General features: G+C 50.4%; 1 protein-coding gene across 5 annotated transcripts; it reads left to right on the top strand.

Annotated features, from left to right (window-relative positions):
• The first annotated feature begins 1,808 nt into the window (after positions 1-1,808).
• Positions 1,809-14,862, top strand: KDF1 (keratinocyte differentiation factor 1). Of its 5 annotated transcripts, none has more exons than XM_086330268.1 (4): positions 1,809-1,943; positions 11,362-12,432; positions 13,597-13,671; positions 14,207-14,862. In XM_086330268.1, exons 2-4 carry the CDS (start codon positions 11,394-11,396, stop codon positions 14,287-14,289), a joined length of 1,197 nt encoding a protein of 398 aa, XP_086186394.1. In that variant the 5' UTR covers positions 1,809-1,943; positions 11,362-11,393; the 3' UTR covers positions 14,290-14,862. The 5 variants fall into 5 exon arrangements, 4 of the variants coding, with proteins under 4 accessions (XP_086186394.1, XP_086186387.1, XP_086186420.1 ...); XR_015138405.1 differs by lacking the exon at positions 1,809-1,943 and adding an exon at positions 1,976-2,005 and having other exon boundaries at positions 13,597-13,760; XM_086330261.1 differs by lacking the exon at positions 1,809-1,943 and adding an exon at positions 1,976-2,005.
• Positions 14,863-17,384: the final 2,522 nt, after the last annotated feature.

The following is a 17,384-nucleotide window of genomic DNA, read 5'->3' as shown; positions in this document are numbered from 1 at the left end:
TCTGAGGTCCAAATGAAGTTAGAGTGGCCACTTGCCACCCCAGGTGAGAATGTGGACAAGATGTACTGAGAAGGACTGTCATGGAGGGTCTGTGGTGGAAATTGAGCACCTACTCTGTGCACACGGCAGGGCACCTATAGAATAGGCCATGGTGCCCTGAGAGGTGAGATAGGGAAGGAAACCCCCCAGTCACCGTGGGAATTAGCTTCCAAGGAGTGTCCCACCCTGGCTGGGGAAGGGGAGGACTTGGCAAACCAAAGCGGGCAAAGGGTTCTCTCCTAATTGGCGGTATCTCCATCTGGGATTAGGAGGTAGTGAATCTTTGGCATACCTGGAGAAGAAGGGGCTCAGTGGTACTGAATTCCACTTACCCATCCTACCTCAGTGATCTCTTCCAATATCCTTTATCTCACTTTGCATCTGTACCCTTTTGAAATTCTCCCAGTTGGAGAGAGATACTATTATTTCCACAGATGAGGTTTGGAGAAGTCGTCTTGCCCAAAGTTACACCATTTGGGCCAAATGCCTGAGCAAATAATTTCCCCTTCCTAAGCCTCAGTTTCCTCACCTGTAAAATAAAAATGATAACACCTGAGGTGTTATTCTCAGGTGGAAGGATTAAATAATACCATGCAAGTAAAGGGTTAAGCATGGATCCTGGAGATGCTCCCTAGAGCATTGTTCACTGCTGCTATAGTTGCTATGAAGTTGGTATTAAGAGGAGTAGGAACCTAGAATAATCCGACTGCTGATATCTGCTGCCAATGACATTGTCTCTTACAGAGACCCCATGGGATGCAGTGATCATGGCCTATTTTGGCCACTTCTGCTCATCTGGGATGTATTTCATGACTGCACAGCCCAGTCTGCTCTTCCACACTGCTCCTAGGCCCCAGAGCAGAGGCCCTTGTCTTCCTCTGCAGATTTCCTGGGACAGAGAAAGTGAACTGAGCAGAACAGGCGAACCAGGCCCCCTCAGGACAAAGGGACTCATCAGAGCCCAGTGGTTCACTCAGCAGAGAATATCTGCTGAAAGTGTAAGTCACTCGGTCATGTCCGACTCTTTGCAACCCCATGGACTGTCCATGGAATTCTCCAGGCCAGAATACTGGAGTAGGTAGCCTTTCCTTTCTCCAGGGGATTTTTCCAACCCAGTGATCAAACCCAGGTCTCCTGCATTGAGGGCGGATTCTTTACCAGCTAAGCTCAGCATCTACTATGTATCTGGTCCTGCTCTGGGCACCCAGGACACTGGGGAACATGACTATACCCTAGTCAGAGGCTAAAGGAGGAGACAGAAGAGAATAGTGTGCTGAATATTTTGATAAGGACTGCAGAGAACTGCTCTATATAACAGAAAACCAGACGGGCATAGTTGTAAAAGAGGAGGCTTCCCAGGTGGCCAGAGTGGTAAAGAACACGCGTGCCAATGCAGGAGACATAAAAGATGTGGGTTCGATTCCTGGGTTGGGAAGATCCCCTAGAAAAGGGCATGGCAACCCACTCCAGTATTCTTGCCTGGAGAATCCCATTTTCAGATGAGCCTGGCGGGGCTACAGTACACTGGGTTGCAGAGTTGGACACTGAAGCGAGTTAGCAGGCAGGCCAAAAGGAAGGCGTCTCTGGAGACATGCCCTTTGGGCTGAGCCTTTAAAGCCTGGCAGGCGCTAGAGACTGCTAGGACCATCTGCCCATTTAACAGAAAAGAAGACTGAGCCCAGCGTCTGTCCACGGTGCCCTCCAGGCCTCATTTAATCCGACTAGGCCGAGCGCTGCTCTCTGAGTCCGCAGGTCGAGCGCCAGAGCCCGGCCAACTTGCCCGCCCAGCTCCCGGGGCGGAGCCTCGGCCCAGGTGCGCGGCGGAGGCGCTTCGCGGAGGCAGGAAGTGTGTCCCCAGCGGCGGCCCGTGCAGCGCTCCCGCGAGACGCTCACCTGCGCCCCAGGTGAGCAGCGAGGGGGGGCGGGGGGAGGGGCCGAGCTGGAGGCGGCTCACCTGGCGGGACAGGTAAGCCCCGCGCGGGCCCGAGGGGCCGCGAATCAGGGCGGCACCAGTGTGGGAAGACCCCCTCCCGAGGCTACGGCCGGGCGGGCGAGGGTCCAGGGGCCGGTTCCTCCGGGGCCACCCTCCCACTTCCGGGGTGCGCGGGCCGGGCCCGGCCAGGGAGCGGCCTGAGCGGGCGCCTAGGCTGGGCGGGCAGACTGGGGGGTGAGGGGGCCGGGTTCGCCCTTAGGGTGGCGCTGGCTTGAGGTGGGAGCAGTGCTTGCTGGGGAGGCGGGGGCGGGCGGGGAGCGGGGGCCATGCACACCCCAAGGGGCCGTGTCTACAGGCTGGATCCTCCCGCGGGCGGAGGGCCCCTGCAGCCGGAGAGGGTGGTGCTTGCCCCGAGGGCTAGCACCGCTGTGCTAGCCCGAGCGGCAGAGCCGGGATCTGGTTCTCCCTTGCCCCCAGGACTAGGTGCCCGAGGGGGCGGGAGTCGGGGGACTGAGACTTTGGGGCCGGAGATCAAGGGTGCACGGATGCTCGGGCACGCGAGTCGACGGCTGTTTTGGTGAGCAGGGTTGGGGAGACCCTCTCGGCCGGTTGGGTGTGCCAGACGCAGCTGGGCTGGTGCGGCCGGGCCTCTCCTGGTCACCTTCGGAGGAAGGGGATGGAACAGAGAGAGACCTCCGATGTGTGTGTTCTCAGGGACTAAGGGGGAGTGGGAGAGCCCCAATTAGAAGTTTGGGGAGGGCTGCCAGGGTCTGGGGGCTTCTGACCCTGAGGACGATCCCTGCAGTGCCTTGGGGTGCCCAGAGACCCAGCCCCTCCCAGGTGCCAGGCACAAGCTCTAAGGCCCCTGAACGCAATATCTCATTTAAACCTGAAGGTGGCCCCTGAAGGTATTCCTCTCTCCCCTCGTTAAAGATGAGAAAACTGAGGCCAGGAGCCTTACCCCAGGCACAGCAGGACCTCCTGCTGAAGCAAGAGACTGGTGTTCCTAGGAATTTGGAGGTGGGGGCAAAAGCAGCAAGGGGGAGATACAGCCAGGACGAAATGGCCTGAGATTGACTTCAGGAGGGTTCAGGGTCTAGAAAGAAGCGGGAAACTGGAGCCAGGCACTGTCCTTGCCCCAGGTCTTGTCCCCTTTCCTCCATCCCACCCTCCCTTCTAGATTTGTGGTGTAGAACAAACTACAGGGGCTCCAGAGTCTGGCAGACCACAGTACAAATCCAGCTCCATTCCCTCCCTGGTCTCTGGGCAAGTCACTTCACCTCTCTGAGCTTCAGAGTCGTGATCTGTAAAGTGGAGATATAATACTTACAGGGCAATTATGAGCACTTAAAGAAAGCAAAAATCCTCTTGAGCTGGAGCCTGTTTCTGGCCCATTTAGCACAGCCTTGGGCACATGGTAGGTGCTCAGTAAATATTTGTTGGATGAATTTGATGAATGGTGGTGGTGCTGTTCAGTCGCTCAGTCATGGCCAACTCTTTGCAACCCCATTGACTGCATCACGCCAGACTTCCCTGTCCTTCATGATCTCCTGGAGCTTGCTCAAACGCACGTCCATTGAGTTGGCGATGCCATCCAACCATCTCACCCTCTGTCATCCCCTTCTCCTGCCCTCAATCTTTCCCAGCATCAGAGTGTTTTCCATTGAGTCGGCTCTTCGAATCAGATGGCCAAAGTATTGGAGCTTCAGTTTCAGCATTAGTCCTTCCAGTGAATATTCAAGGTTGATTTCCCTTAGAACTGATTGGTTTGATCTTGCTGTCCAAGGGGTTCTCAAGAGTCTTCTCCAACACCATAACTCAAAAGCATCGATTGTTCGGCGATCAGCCTTCTTTATGGTCCAACTCTCATATCCATCCATACATGACTAGTGGAAAAACCATAGCGTTGACTATATGGACCTTTGTTGTCAAAGTGATGTCTCTGCTTTTTAATATGCAGTCTAGGTTTGTTGTAGCTTTCCTTCCAAGGAGCAAGCATCTTTTAATTTCATGGCTGCGGTCACTGTCCACAGAGATTTTGGAGGCTAAGAAAATAGAGTCTGTCACTGTTTCCATTTTTTCCCCCATCTATTTGCCATGAAGTGATAGGACCAAATGCCATGATCTTAGTTTTGTGAATGTTGAGGGTTTTTTTTGTTTTTTGGTTTTTTTTGTTTTTTTTGGTCTTTATTGAATTTGTTCCAATATTGTTTATGTTTTATGGTTTGGTTTTTTGAGGCATGAGGGATCTTAGCTCCCTGACCAGGGATCGGACCCATACCCCCTGTATTGGAAGGTGAAGTCTTAACTACTAGACTGCCAGGGAATTCCTGGGTCTGGAGAATGTTGACTTTTAAGCCAAATTTTTTACTCTCCTCTTTCACCTTCATCAAAAGGCTCTTTAGTTCCTCTGCTTTCTTCCATAACAGTGGTGTCATCTACATATCTGAGATTATTGACATTTCTCTTGGTAGTCTTGATTCCAGCTTGAACTTTATCCAGCCTAGTATTTCACATGATGTACTCTGCATCTAAGTTAAATAAGCAGGGTGACAATATACATCCTTGATGATCTCCTTTCCCAATTTGGAACCAGTTTGTTGTTCCATGTCCAGTTCTAACTGTTGTTTCTTGACCTGCATCCAGATTTCTCAGGAGACAGGTAAGGTGGTCTGGTATTCCCATCTCTCTAAGAATTTTCCACAGTTTGTTGTGATCCACACAGTCAAAGGCTTCACCATAGTCAATGAAGGAGAAGTAGATGTTTTTCTGGAATTCCCTTGCTTTTTCTATGATCCAGTGGATGTTGGATCTCTTGTTCCTCTGCCTTTTCCAAGCCCAGCTTGTACATCTGGAAGTTCTCCGTTCATATATTGTTGAAGCCTAGCCTAAGGATTTTGAGCTTTACCTTGCTAGCATGTGAAATGAGTGCAATTGTGCGGTAGTTTGAACATTCTTTGGCATTGCCCTTCTTTGGGATTGGAATGAAAACTGACCTTTTCCAGTCCCATGGCCACTGCTGAGTTTTCCAAATTTCTTGCCGTATCGAGTGCAGCACTTTCCCAGCAGCATCTTTTAGGATTTGAAATAGCTCAGCTGGAATTCCATCACCTCCACTAGCTTTGACAACTCCTAAAACCTTGGAGGTAGAGGAGAAGACAGTAAATGAAACCATGAATAGTAACCTCTTGTTCTTACAAATCCTGGGTACCCCAGAGCTCAGTGTAGTTCAAACAGGGTAGAAATGCCTACCCTCTTGATCCAAGGGCTAAGCCCAAGACTCAAGGCTCTCCCTATGCAAGCACTCCTTGGGCACAGGCTCATCCATGGAATTGGCAGCTGACCACTTTGACTGCCCCCTTCCTCTCAAATAATAGATGGGGTGGCATATAAATTGAAGTGGGCCACTTGCGTTCAAACAGATGTGTGGCTTTGACAATTTAACCTCTCTTTAGCCTCAGTATAACGACAACAATAATACCTACAAATAGCGTTCTGAGAATTAATTGGTTGAGTACATTTAAGCATTGAGAACAATGTAAGCTATCAATAATTAACTCTTTCACTAGAATCAAACTCCTGAGGTTTGGAAATTTTGTCTGTTTTACCACTTCATCCACAGAATTTAGAAGTGTCCGCCATATAGTAGGCTCTCAGTAAATATTCATTAATTGAGTGAATGAATAAATCCATACCCACCCCAGCATTGCTGAAACCAAGGCAGAAGGTTTTTAACCACTTGCCTCTCTGGACTGTGAGGGACTTTCAAGCCACCTATTACAGTTTCAGTTTAGGAACCTTTGGAGGGGGAGTTCACCTTACTCTCACCAGACTGCTGTTTCCCCCACTCCAGTCAGCCTGGAGCCCAAGCCCTTTCTCTTTCTACCTAATGGTCCTGGTTCTACCCAGAGGTCATGCAGAATGTAGCAGTCTCCTGAAGTACTTACTGTACCAACCCTGTTCTGGACACTGATGCAGAAAGGAGTCAGGCACAGTCCCTGTTCCCTTGGGTCATATAGGCTTATCTTCAAACAATGGGTTCAAGGCCAATTCAGCTGACTCAGAGCCAAGCAGAATGCTGTGGGGGGAGGGGCTCCCATTTGACTTGAGGTTCTGGAGAGTCCTTGGAGAAGGAGCGGTGAGTGAAACTAGGGGAATGGGTTGAAATGTTGCAGGAATAAAGAACTCCTGTATCCTCCTCATCTGCATTCATCACACCTAACATTCCCTCCCTTTCTCTGTCTACGCATACCTTTCCTATTGGGAGGAACCCTTTGAGATTAGGTTGCAGATACCATGCGTCTTTACCCCTAAATGCTTCAGTGTACACTGCCTAAGAATCAGAACATTGTCTTATTTCACAGTGAATTTAACATTGGTGATTTAACATTGACATAATGGTATTAAATAATATGCAGTCTAGTTTTAAATTTTACCGATTTTCCAGATTGAATCCAAGATTCAATCCAGGATTGCACATTCCATTTACTTATCATGTCCCTTAATTTGGGCTTGTCTGATGTCTTTTCATGATTATGTTCAGGTTATACATTTTTGGCAGGAATACTCCATAAGCGATGCTGTATCCTTTTTAGCATGTAGTACCAGGATACACATCCTGTTGGTTTGTCCCATTATTAATAATGTTAACTTTGATCACTTGATTAAAGTTGTGTCTGCCTAGTTCCTCCAAATTCGTGATTGTTGTCATTGTTGCTGCTTTTTAAATTGTCACTGGCTGCAGTAAGTAGAAGGGAACAGAGGTGGCCAGAATGGGGGCCTTGATAGTATCTGGGTGAGAGATGATGGAGGCTGTGTGTAGGGAGGTAGCATTGATCTGCCCAAAGCACATCACCTGTTAAAGCCAGAATTGGGACTGGAATACAGATAGCCTGAGATTCAGTCCCAGGTTCCCTTCACATCACCAGTTCTAAGACACTAGTAAAAGATTAATGTCTCAGAAAATCTAGGCCAAGGATAGTTACTGCCCAGCAAACCCTTCCATGTGATCAGAGAGAAAGAACGTGAAGTCACTCAGTCATGTCCAACTCTTTGCGATCCCATGGACTGTAGCCTACCAGGCTTCTCCGTCCATGGATTTTCCAGGCAAGAGTACTGGAGTAGGTTGCCATTTCTTTCTCCAGGAAATCTTCCTGACCCAGGGATTGAACCTGGGTCTCCCGCATTGTAGGTGGATGCTTTACCATCTGAGCCACCAGGGAAGTCCTCCACGTGATCAGTTCAGTTCAGTTCAGTCGCTCAGTCGTGTCCAACTCTTTGCGACCCCATGAATCGCAGCATGCCAGGCCTCCCTGTCCATCACCAACTCCCGGAGTTCACTCAAACTCATGTCCATCGAATTGGTGATGCCATCCAGCCATCTTATCCTCTGTCGTCCCCTTCTCCTCCTGCCCCCAATTCCTCCCAGCATTAGAGTCTTTTCCAAAGAGTCAACTCTTCGCATGAGGTGGCCAAAGTATTGGAGTTTCAGCTTTAGCATCAGTCCTTCCAAAGAACACCCAGGACTGATCTCCTTTAGAATGGACTGGTTGGATCTCCTTGCAGTCCAAGGGGCTCTCAAGAGTCTTCTCCAATACCACAGTTCTTTGGCGCTCAGCTTTCTTCACAGTCCAACTCTCACATCCATACATGACCACTGGAAAAACCATAGCCTTGACTAGACGGACCTTTGTTGGCAAAGTAATGTCTCTGCTTTTTAATACGCTATCTAGGTTGGTCATAACTTTCCTTCCAAGGAGTAAGCATCTTTTCATTTCATGGCTGCAGTCACCATCTGCACTGATTTTGGAGCCCCAAAAAAGAAGTCTGACACTGTTTCTACTGTTTCCCCATCTAATTCCCATAAAGTGATGGGACCAGATGCCATGATCTTAGTTTTCTGAATGTTGAGCTCTAAGCCAACTTTTTCACTCTCCTCTTTCACTTTCATCAAGAGGCTCTTTAGTTCCTCTTCACTTTCTGCCATAAGGGTGGTGTCATCTGCATATCTGAGGTTATTGATATTTCTCCTGGCAATCTTGATTCCAGCCCAGCGTTTCTCATGATGTACTCTGCATATAAGTTAAATAAGCAGGGTGACAATATACAGCCTTGATGTACTCCTTTTCCTATTTGGAACCAGTCTGTTGTTCCATGTCCATTTCTAACTGTTGCTTCCTGACCTGCATATAGGTTTCTCAAGAGGCAGGTCAGGTGGTCTGGTATTCCCATCTCTTTCAGAATTTTACACAGTTTATTGTGATCCACATAGTCAAAGGCTTTGGCATAGTCAATAAAGCAGAAATAGATGTTTTTCTGGAACTCTCTTGCTTTTTCGATGATCCAGAGGATGTTGGCAATTTGATCTCTGGTTCCTCTGCCTTTTCTAAAACCAGCTTGAAGTTCACGGTTCACATACTGCTGAAGCCTGGCTTGGAGAATTTTGAGCATTACTTTACTAGTGTGTGAGATGAGTGCAATTGTGCCGTAGTTTGAGCATTCTTTGGCATTGTCTTTCTTTGAGACTGGAATGAAAACTGACCTTTTCCAGTCCTGTGGCCACTGCTGAGTTTTCCAAATTTGCTGGCATATTGAGTGCAGCACTTTCACAGTATCATCTTCCAGGATTTGAAACAGCTCAACTGGAATTCCATCACCTCCACTAGCTTTGTTAGTAATGATGCTTTCTAAGGCCCACTTGGCTTCACATTCCAGGATGTCTGGCTCTAGGTGAGTGATCACTCCATCGTGATTATCTTGGTTGTGATAATCTTGGTGTGATTATTCACCTAGAGCCAGACATGTGATCAGGGACCTTCCCAAATACATCATGACATAATGTTCCCACAGACAGTTATTTTCTCCCATAATGCTGCGTATATCCTACATGTTCCAGCTTTTAAGCATCTGTTTTCCCTACAAAACATGTGTGAATTACAGGAATAGCATCTATAGTTCATTCATTTTTGGTTCTACTGTGCCTAACACAGGGCCAGGTTCAGTGAAATTTGAGCTTGCTAGCAACCAAATCAAAATGGGAAAGAAGATGCATTTTGAGGCTTGCTTTCTTGTCTAATCAAAGGCAGCAAAACAGTGCTTGATGTTAAATGTTGATAGGAGAGCCAGTCTGAGTCATACTGAAACATGGACAGGGGACCTGTTGATTCCCAAGTTCTGAAGGAGGAGGGGAAGAAAGGGAAAGTGGTGAGGATCAGGTTCTGTAGCAAGTCAGATGGAAAGACATTTGTTGAGCAGGCTCAGGCTCTGTGCTGGTGGGCTTACCAACAGTAGGAAGAAACTCAGGGAGACCGTTACCCCAAAAGTGAGATCCCAGGAGCTTTTTCTTTTTATGTGGTAAAATATATCTAACATAAAATATACCATTTTAATTTTTAAGTGGTGTTGATGTTACAGGCCTGTATGTGACATTAAATACATTCGTATTGTTGTATAACCATCACCACCGTCCATCTCCAGAACGTTTTCATTTTCCCAAACTGAAACTCTGCCCATTATATACTAACTTCCCACTCTCCCCCTGCCTCCAGCAACTACCAGTATACTTTTTTACTGTTCTAGATATTTCATATAAGTGGGACCATAAAATGTTTGTCCTTTTGTGTCACGCTTATTTCACCTAGCATAATGTCTCAAGGCTCATCTACATTATTTGTTGGTTGGTTGCTAAGTCATGTCTGACTCTTTGTGACCCCATGGACTGCAGTACTCCAGGCTCCCCTGTCCTTCACTGTCTCCCAGAGTTTGCTCAGATTCATGTCCATTGAGTTGGTGATGCTATCTAACCATCTAACTTTCTGCAGCCCCTTCCTCCTTTTGCCTTCAGTCTTTCTCAGCATTAGGGTCTTTTTCAGTGAGTTGGTTCTTCACATCAGGTGGCCAAAATATTGGAGCTTCAGCATCAGTCCTTCCAGTGAATATTCAGGACTGATATTCTTTAGGATTGACTGGTTTGATCTCCTTGCCATCCAAGGGACTCTCAAGAGTCTTCTCCAGCACCACAATTCGAAGGCATCAGTTCTTTGGCCCTCAGCTTTCTTTATGGTCCACCTCTCACATCCATACATGACTACTGCAAAAACCGTAACTTTGACTGTACAGACCTTTGACTGCAAAGTGATGTCTCTGCTTTTTAATATGCTATCTAGGTTTGTCATAGCTTTCTTTCCAAGGAGCAAGCAACTTTTAATTTCATGGCTGTAGTCACTGTCCACAGTGCTTTTGGAGTCCAAGAAAATGAAAGCTGTCACTGCTTCCACTTTTTCCCCTTCTATTTGCCATGAAGTGATGGGACTGGATGCTATGATCTTAGTGTTTTGAGTGTTGAGTTTTAAGCCAGCTTTTTCATTCTCCTCTTTCACCTTCATCAAGAGGCTCTTCAGTCCTTTTTCACTTTCTACCATTAGAATGGTATCATCTGCATATCTGAGCTTGTTGATATTTCTCCCAGCAGTCTTGATTTCAGCTTGTTATTCATCCAGCCCAGCATTTTGCATGATGTACTCTACTGGTGCAATGGTAAAGAATCCATCTGCTAATGCAGGAGATGCAGGAGACAATTCAATCCCTGGGTCGAGAATATCCCCTGGAGGAGGCAATGGCAACCCACTCCAGTACTCTTGCTGGAAAAATTCCATGGACAGAGGAGCCTGGCAGGCTACAGGGGTGGTAAAGAGTCAGACACGACTGAGTGATTGAGCACACACACTCTGCATATAAGTTAAATAAGCAGGGTAACAATACACAGCCTTGTGGTACTCTTTTCTCAATTTTGAAGCAGTTGTTCCTTGTTATAGCATGTATCAGAATTCCATTCCTTTTTAGGGCTGAATAATATTCCATTGTGTGTATACAGCTTCTTTTTTTTTTTATTCATTCATCCATCAATGGACACTGGGTTGTTTCCATCTCTGCCTATTGTGAGTAATGCTGCTAGAACATTGGTATACAAATATCTGTTTGAGTGCCTGTTTTTCCATCCTTTGGGGTGTAAACCAGCTGGGTTATATGCTAATTTTACATTTAACTTTCCAAGGAAGTACCACGCTGTTTTCCAGAGCAGCTGTGCCACTCTGCATCCCCACCAGCAATGCACAAAGGTTCCACCCTCTCCATGTCTTCAAGGCTTGTCATTTTCTGTTTTTAATAGTAGCCATCCCAATGCGTATGAAATCCCAGGAGGTTTTGATATATAGGTTAGAGGCCAAAAAGAATTTCCTCTTTGGGGAAGCAAGGGGACAGGGTTCATGGGCATACTAGGGCCCATCCACATCACAGACCTCAGAAGCCAGAAGTGGGAAGCTCCTTAGGTCTCAGCGCAGGCACGTGCCCCAACCTCTGACCCTGTCTCCCTCCTGGCCTCTCCCTCATAGGCATCTGGCTACAGCAGACCATGCAGTGAGCCATGCCCCGCCCCGGACACCCCCGCCCATCATCCGGGCCCCCACGCTTGGGACCCTGGGAGCGGCCAGCAGAACTATGCCTGGAGACCTACGATGAGCAAGCCCGGGCCCCACCAAGCCGCCGCACCCGCAGACCAGACCCCAAGGACCCCGGGCACCACGGGCCCGAGAGCCTTACCTTTATCTCCGGCTCTGCCGAGCAGACTCCCGAGCCCCCCGCCTGCTGCCTGCTCTGGCGACCCTGGGTATGGGACTGGTGCCGGGCGGCCTTCTGCTTCCGCCGCTGCCGGGACTGCCTGCAGCGCTGTGGGGCCTGTGCACGGGGCTGCAGCCCCTGCTTGTCCTCGGGGGACTCCCCTGAAGGGGCCGCTGAAGCCAACTGGGTCAAGGAGCACAACGGCGTGCCCCCCAGCCCTGACCATGCGCCTCCCAGCCGGCGGGATGGCCAGCGGCTCAAGTCGGCCATGGGGAGCAGCTTCAGCTACCCCGACGTCAAGCTCAAAGGCATCCCGGTGTACCCCTACCGCAGCACCACCTCCCCCGCCCCCGACGCGGACTCCTGCTGCAAGGAGCCGCTGGCTGACCCCCCACCCATGCGGCACAGCCTGCCCAGCACCCTCGCCAGCAGTCCCCGGGGCTCCGAGGAGTACTACTCCTTCCACGAGTCGGACCTGGACCTGCCCGAGATAGGCAGTGGCTCCATGTCCAGCCGAGAGATCGACGTGCTCATCTTCAAGAAGCTGACAGAGCTGTTCAGTGTACACCAGATCGACGAGCTGGCCAAGTGCACCTCAGACACTGTGTTCCTGGAGAAGACCAGTAAGATCTCGGACCTTATCAGCAGCATCACCCAGGACTACCACCTGGATGAGCAGGACGCTGAGGGCCGCCTGGTGCGCGGCATCATTCGCATCAGTACCCGCAAGAGCCGCGCCCGCCCGCAGACGGCAGAGGGGCGCTCAAGCCGGGCGGCCGCCCCAGCTGCAGCTGCCCCAGACAGCGGCCACGAAACCATGGTGGGCTCAGGGCTCAGCCAGGATGGTAGGTGGGGTGCCACGGCCCGAGGGGCGGAGCGAAAGAGGCTTTGGCCAGGGAGGGTTACACTGGGCTCTTTGGCCGCTGTGGATCCACCCCTCAGCGGGTCCCAGCTCTTTCTCCACCTTGCTCTCCAGCCCTCTACGTTCCCTCACAGGCTCCTTCTGTCCCCGGCTGCTACCTGCCAGAGGGGCTTCCAGGCCTAGCCAGCTAGTCTGGTTAACAGGACCCAGGTACCCATATGAATTTGGACCTCTGACCTGTGCTGGCCTAACTAAACCCCCCATCCACCATTGTACAGACAGACAGACACACACACACACACACCCTCTGTGTCGCTTTTTAAACATCATTTCTCTACACACACACACACGATGTTTCTCTAACCCAGCGCACATACACACACAAAACACACATTCCATGTCGTTTTTTAAACATTGTTTTTCTATACACTCACAGACACACACATGATGTTTCCCTAACCCACCACGTGCGCGCGCGCGCACACACACACACACAAAATGTTTCTCTAATCCAGCACGCGTGCACACTCACACACACACTCCATGTTGCTTTTTAAACATCATTTCTCTACCTACACACACACACACACACGATATACACACACCCTCCATGTCACTTTTTAAACATCATTTCTCTACACACACACATATGATGTTTCTCTAACCCAGCGCACATACACACACACACACACGATGTTTCTCTAATCCAGTACATGTACACAAACACACAGACACACTCCGTGTCGTTTTGTAAACTTCGTTTCTCTACACGCACACACATGATGTTTCTCTAACCCAGCGCCCATACACACACACACACACACACACACACGATGTTTCTCTAACCCAATGCGTGTACACACACACATACACGATGTTTCTCTAACCCAGTGCGTGTACACACACACACACACACACACACGATGTTTCTCTAACTCAGTGCGTGTACACAAACACACACACACACTCCGTGTCGTTTTGTAAACTTCGTTTCTCTACACACACACATGTTTCTCTAACCCAGTGCGTGTACACACACAGACACACACACATACAATGTTTCTCTAACCCAGCAAAGGGCTGAGAAGTGGGGAGTGAGATTGAAAGGATGTGATAACCACCACTGCCCCTGGTGTTCCCTCCCTAGAACTCACGGTGCAGATCTCCCAGGAGACGACTGCAGATGCCATTGCCAGGAAGCTGAGACCCTATGGAGCCCCAGGTTTGGTCCTGACGTGATGAGGAGTGCGGAGAGGAGAGGGGACAGCCCTCGCGGCCCCCAACCTGCCCCTCTCCCAGCTTCCTCCTGGGGTGGGTGAGGATGGGTCAGAAAAGGAGGAGAGGCCCGAGCAGCCTCTTACCCTATATCTGTCCTGCAGGCTGGCTCGAAGATTCCGCTGGGAGAGATTCAGGGGGATGCCCCTGAGCCAGGAGGTGGGCAGGTGCCTAGAGCCTGAATCGAAACCCCGGTCACTGGAGAGGAAAGTGGAGGGCGGGGGAGATGGGCACCCACTGCTGCTGAAAAGGCACCCTGTGTGGTCTCTACAGCTATCTTCTTGGTTTTCATTCCCCTTTACAGGGAGCAAGACTGGGGTTGAGAGAGGGGAAGAAGCTGAGTGGCTCACCCAGCCAGGACGAACCTGACCCAGGCTCAAGTCCCCCTCTGTTTCTTTTCAGCAGGTTGTTCCCTGCCCGAGTGCTTTGCATGAGCTCCTCCCCATCTCTGAGCCTCTGTTTCCTCCTTCCTTCCCCCGCAGGATACCCTGCCAGCCACGACTCATCCTTCCAGGGCACCGACACAGACTCTTCAGGGGCACCCCTGCTCCAGGTGTACTGCTAACCCTCGCCAGGCCCAGTGCTGCCACCCCATCTGAGAGAAGTACAGTCTACAGCATGAAGAGAGGGACCAGAGCCCCAGTTTGTGGGAGGCAGGGCCTGGAGCCCAGAAGCAGTGCCCACTCTGGCTCCTCCTGCCTTGGCTGAATCGTTCCCGAGCCACATGCATTTCACTGGGCTGTGGTGCCCACGTTCCCCCGGGGTCCCTCGCTGGCCTGGCCCCTGCCTGGGCCTGTTCCTTCCTGCCCAGTCTTCAGAAGGCCTGGGTCATGGAAAGCAAAAGCTGAGGAGGGGACTTCTGGGATTGAATCCCAACTCCACCCCCATAACATGCTCCCCCTGTAACATACAACCCATAATCTATCATGCAGTCCTCCCCCTCCCCAGGATAGAGGGGTAACAGCTCAAAGAAGCTTGTCTTAAATGTATTGGGTTTGAGGGCAGGCAGGACCTCTGTCTGGAACTCTGTGGACAGTGCCCACACCATGTTATGTTCTGTTGAGCAGTTAGGTTCTTGGCTGGTGTTCTACATACTAATGTGACCATAGTACAAACTTAATAGATATCTGTCTGCTCATCTTGGCTGTCATGCTGTCCTTTCTGTCTCATTTGCCTAACTGCTGCCTGGAGCAGGAGACCACACAGAGCATCCATCCTGGCTTAGTGCCATGGGGTTGAGATCAGAAGGCTGAACTGAGAGCAGTAAGGCCCGTCTCTCAGACTCATCACAGTGAGTTCCACGAGATCGAGACAAGTGCAGTGTCTGTATCTTAGAAGGATTTATCAAGTGGCTTCTGTCATGGTTGAGAGGTCTGTCTAAGCAGGCCTTTTGCCCCAGTTCACTGCCCACATGTGGCCGCTTCTGGCCATCCTTGCAGCTTCCCCAAACCCTAAGCGCGTGTCAGCCCCCGCGCACCCCGCCTCAGGCCTGAGGCTCCCTCCATCTCTCCCTGGAGCCGACAGCACCGAGGATCCCTGGTGTCTTCTTGGGGTGGGGTCATTCTTTGACAGGGGCTGGGGCTCAGGGGCATTAAGGAGTTGAGAGGGTCACAAACTAGTAACTGTGGCTCTGTACCCAGAAGCTGGCCTCTTGGCACTTCTGCCCCCAAGCTGGCAAACTGACCTGTATGATGTCCCCTGTATGGACATCAGAGCCCAGCTGGGTTCAGAAAAGTAAAAGTGAAAGTCGCTCAGTCGTGTCCGACTCTTTGGGACCCTTGCCAGGCCAGAATACTGGAGTGGGTAACCTTTCCCTTCTCCAGGGGAATCTCCCAGCCCAGGGATCAAACCAGGGTCTCCTGCATTGCAGGCGGATTCTTTACCAATGGAGCTCTGAGGGTTCAGAAGGCTCCTGCCACTCCTCACACACAGGGATGTGTCTGTCCTCAGTGAGACCAGAGCAGGCCCGCCGGCCAAGTCCCCACAGATAAAGCTAGGTGTCCAGGGCCCCTCTCTGCCCCACTTCACCTGCAGCCGCCCCCACCGCCCTTTCTCCTGTCCTCAGGGGCACCCTTGGAAGCTGACTAGACAAACTGCTTGTCTGTTCAGTTTCCTATTGGACACAATGGATGGTCCCTGTGGCCATGACCGCAGGCTCAGTACCAGTGATAGAACTGGCCCCTCCTTAGGCTCTGCTGTTCCATGCAGGTCGTGGCCCTTGGTGATTCAAAGTAACCACAGGCCAGAATTCCCTGGTAGCCCAGTAGTTAGAACTCTGCACTTCCACTGCTTCCCTGGTGGCTGAACCTATCTGCGAAGTGGGAGACTGGGGTTCGATCCCTGAGTCAGGAAGATCCCCTGGAGAAGGGAAAGGCAATCCACTCCAGTATTCTTGCCTGGAGAATTACATGGACAGAGGAGCCTGGCGGGCTAGTCCATGGGGTCACGAAGAGTCAGACATGACGGAGCAACTTTCACTTTCACAAGGGGCAAGGGTTAAATCCTTGATTGGGGAGCTAAAATTCCACATGCCACAGTGTGGCCACCAAAAAAATTTTTTTAAATGGTGAGGAAAATGACCATGGGGCACTGGAGCCCAGGGATATCACTGGACAGAGCAGAGTCATGCTACAGCCCCTCCACCTTAGCCTTGGCCCTTGTTCAGTCACTAAATCGTGTCCGACTGTTTGCAACCCCACAGACTGCAGCATGACAGGCCTCCCCGTCCCTCACCATCTCCCAGTTTGCCCAAGTTCGTGTCCATTGAATCGGTGACACCATCCACGTCGTCCCCTTCTCCTCCTGCCCTCAATCTTTCCCAGCATCAGGGTCTTTTCCAATGAGTCAGCTGTTTGCATCAGGTGGCCATAGTATTAGAGCTTCAACATCAGGCCTTCCAGAGAATATTCAGGGTTGACTCCCTTAAGATCGACTGTTTTGATCTCCTTGCTTTCCAAGGGAGCTCTCGAGGGTTGTTTCCAGCACCAGTTTGGTTCTCTGCTCTTTATGGTCCCACTCTCACATCCCTACATGACTACTGGAAAGAACGTGGCCTTGACTATACGGTCCTTTGTCAGCAAAGTGATGTCTCTGCTCCTTAAGACGCTGTCTAGGTTTGTCACAGCTTTCCTGCCAAGAAGCAACCTGACCTTAGAAAATGGGCCTCTGGGGCCAAAGATTTTTTTGAGCCCCATTATCCAAGCTCAGCCTTGGGAACCACTACTGGCATTCCCAGAAAACGGGGTTTGTAAGTTTGATAAACAGACAAAGCCAAATACTGCATAGCTTGTCTTTAACAAGCTATTCTGAGATGCCAAAAGGACACATATGCTGTGTCCTAGAAATTCAGGGGTCACCCATGGCTCACAGGGCACAGCACCCTGGGCAAGTGAACCCATTCCTCTTGTTACCATAACCTCTATGGCACTCTGCACTGTGACCTGTACTTCCTGCCAAAGCGGGGCAAGGGTCAGCTCTGGTGGCTGGATTGGGGCAAAAGAGAACACCTCTCCAGCCTGAGCACAGCCTCAGTGGCTCACTCTGAGAAGCCCTAAAATCTGCAAGGGTCCAGGTCAAAGACACACAACAGGCTCCATTGGGCTTCCCCCTGCCTTCCCAGCCAGATCCCCACCACACACAAAGCCCATCTGAGGCCTAGGC

This window comes from Bos grunniens, chromosome 2 (assembly GCF_055505025.1).
Source record: "Bos grunniens cultivar Pamir isolate PY7600 chromosome 2, Bosgru_T2T1.0, whole genome shotgun sequence".
NCBI lineage: Eukaryota > Metazoa > Chordata > Mammalia > Artiodactyla > Bovidae > Bos > Bos grunniens.
This window is presented reverse-complemented; position numbering and strand designations above follow the sequence as displayed.

Bases quoted from the DNA above. Each gene is read 5' to 3' on its own strand.
- KDF1 (XM_086330268.1), top strand. From the start codon at position 11,394: ATGCCCCGCCCCGGACACCCCCGCCCATCATCCGGGCCCCCACGCTTG. The intron at 12,433-13,596 runs GTAGGTGGGGTG...TTCCCTCCCTAG, and splicing joins CTCAGGGCTCAGCCAGGATG to AACTCACGGTGCAGATCTCC. The intron at 13,672-14,206 runs GTTTGGTCCTGA...CTTCCCCCGCAG, and splicing joins GAGACCCTATGGAGCCCCAG to GATACCCTGCCAGCCACGAC.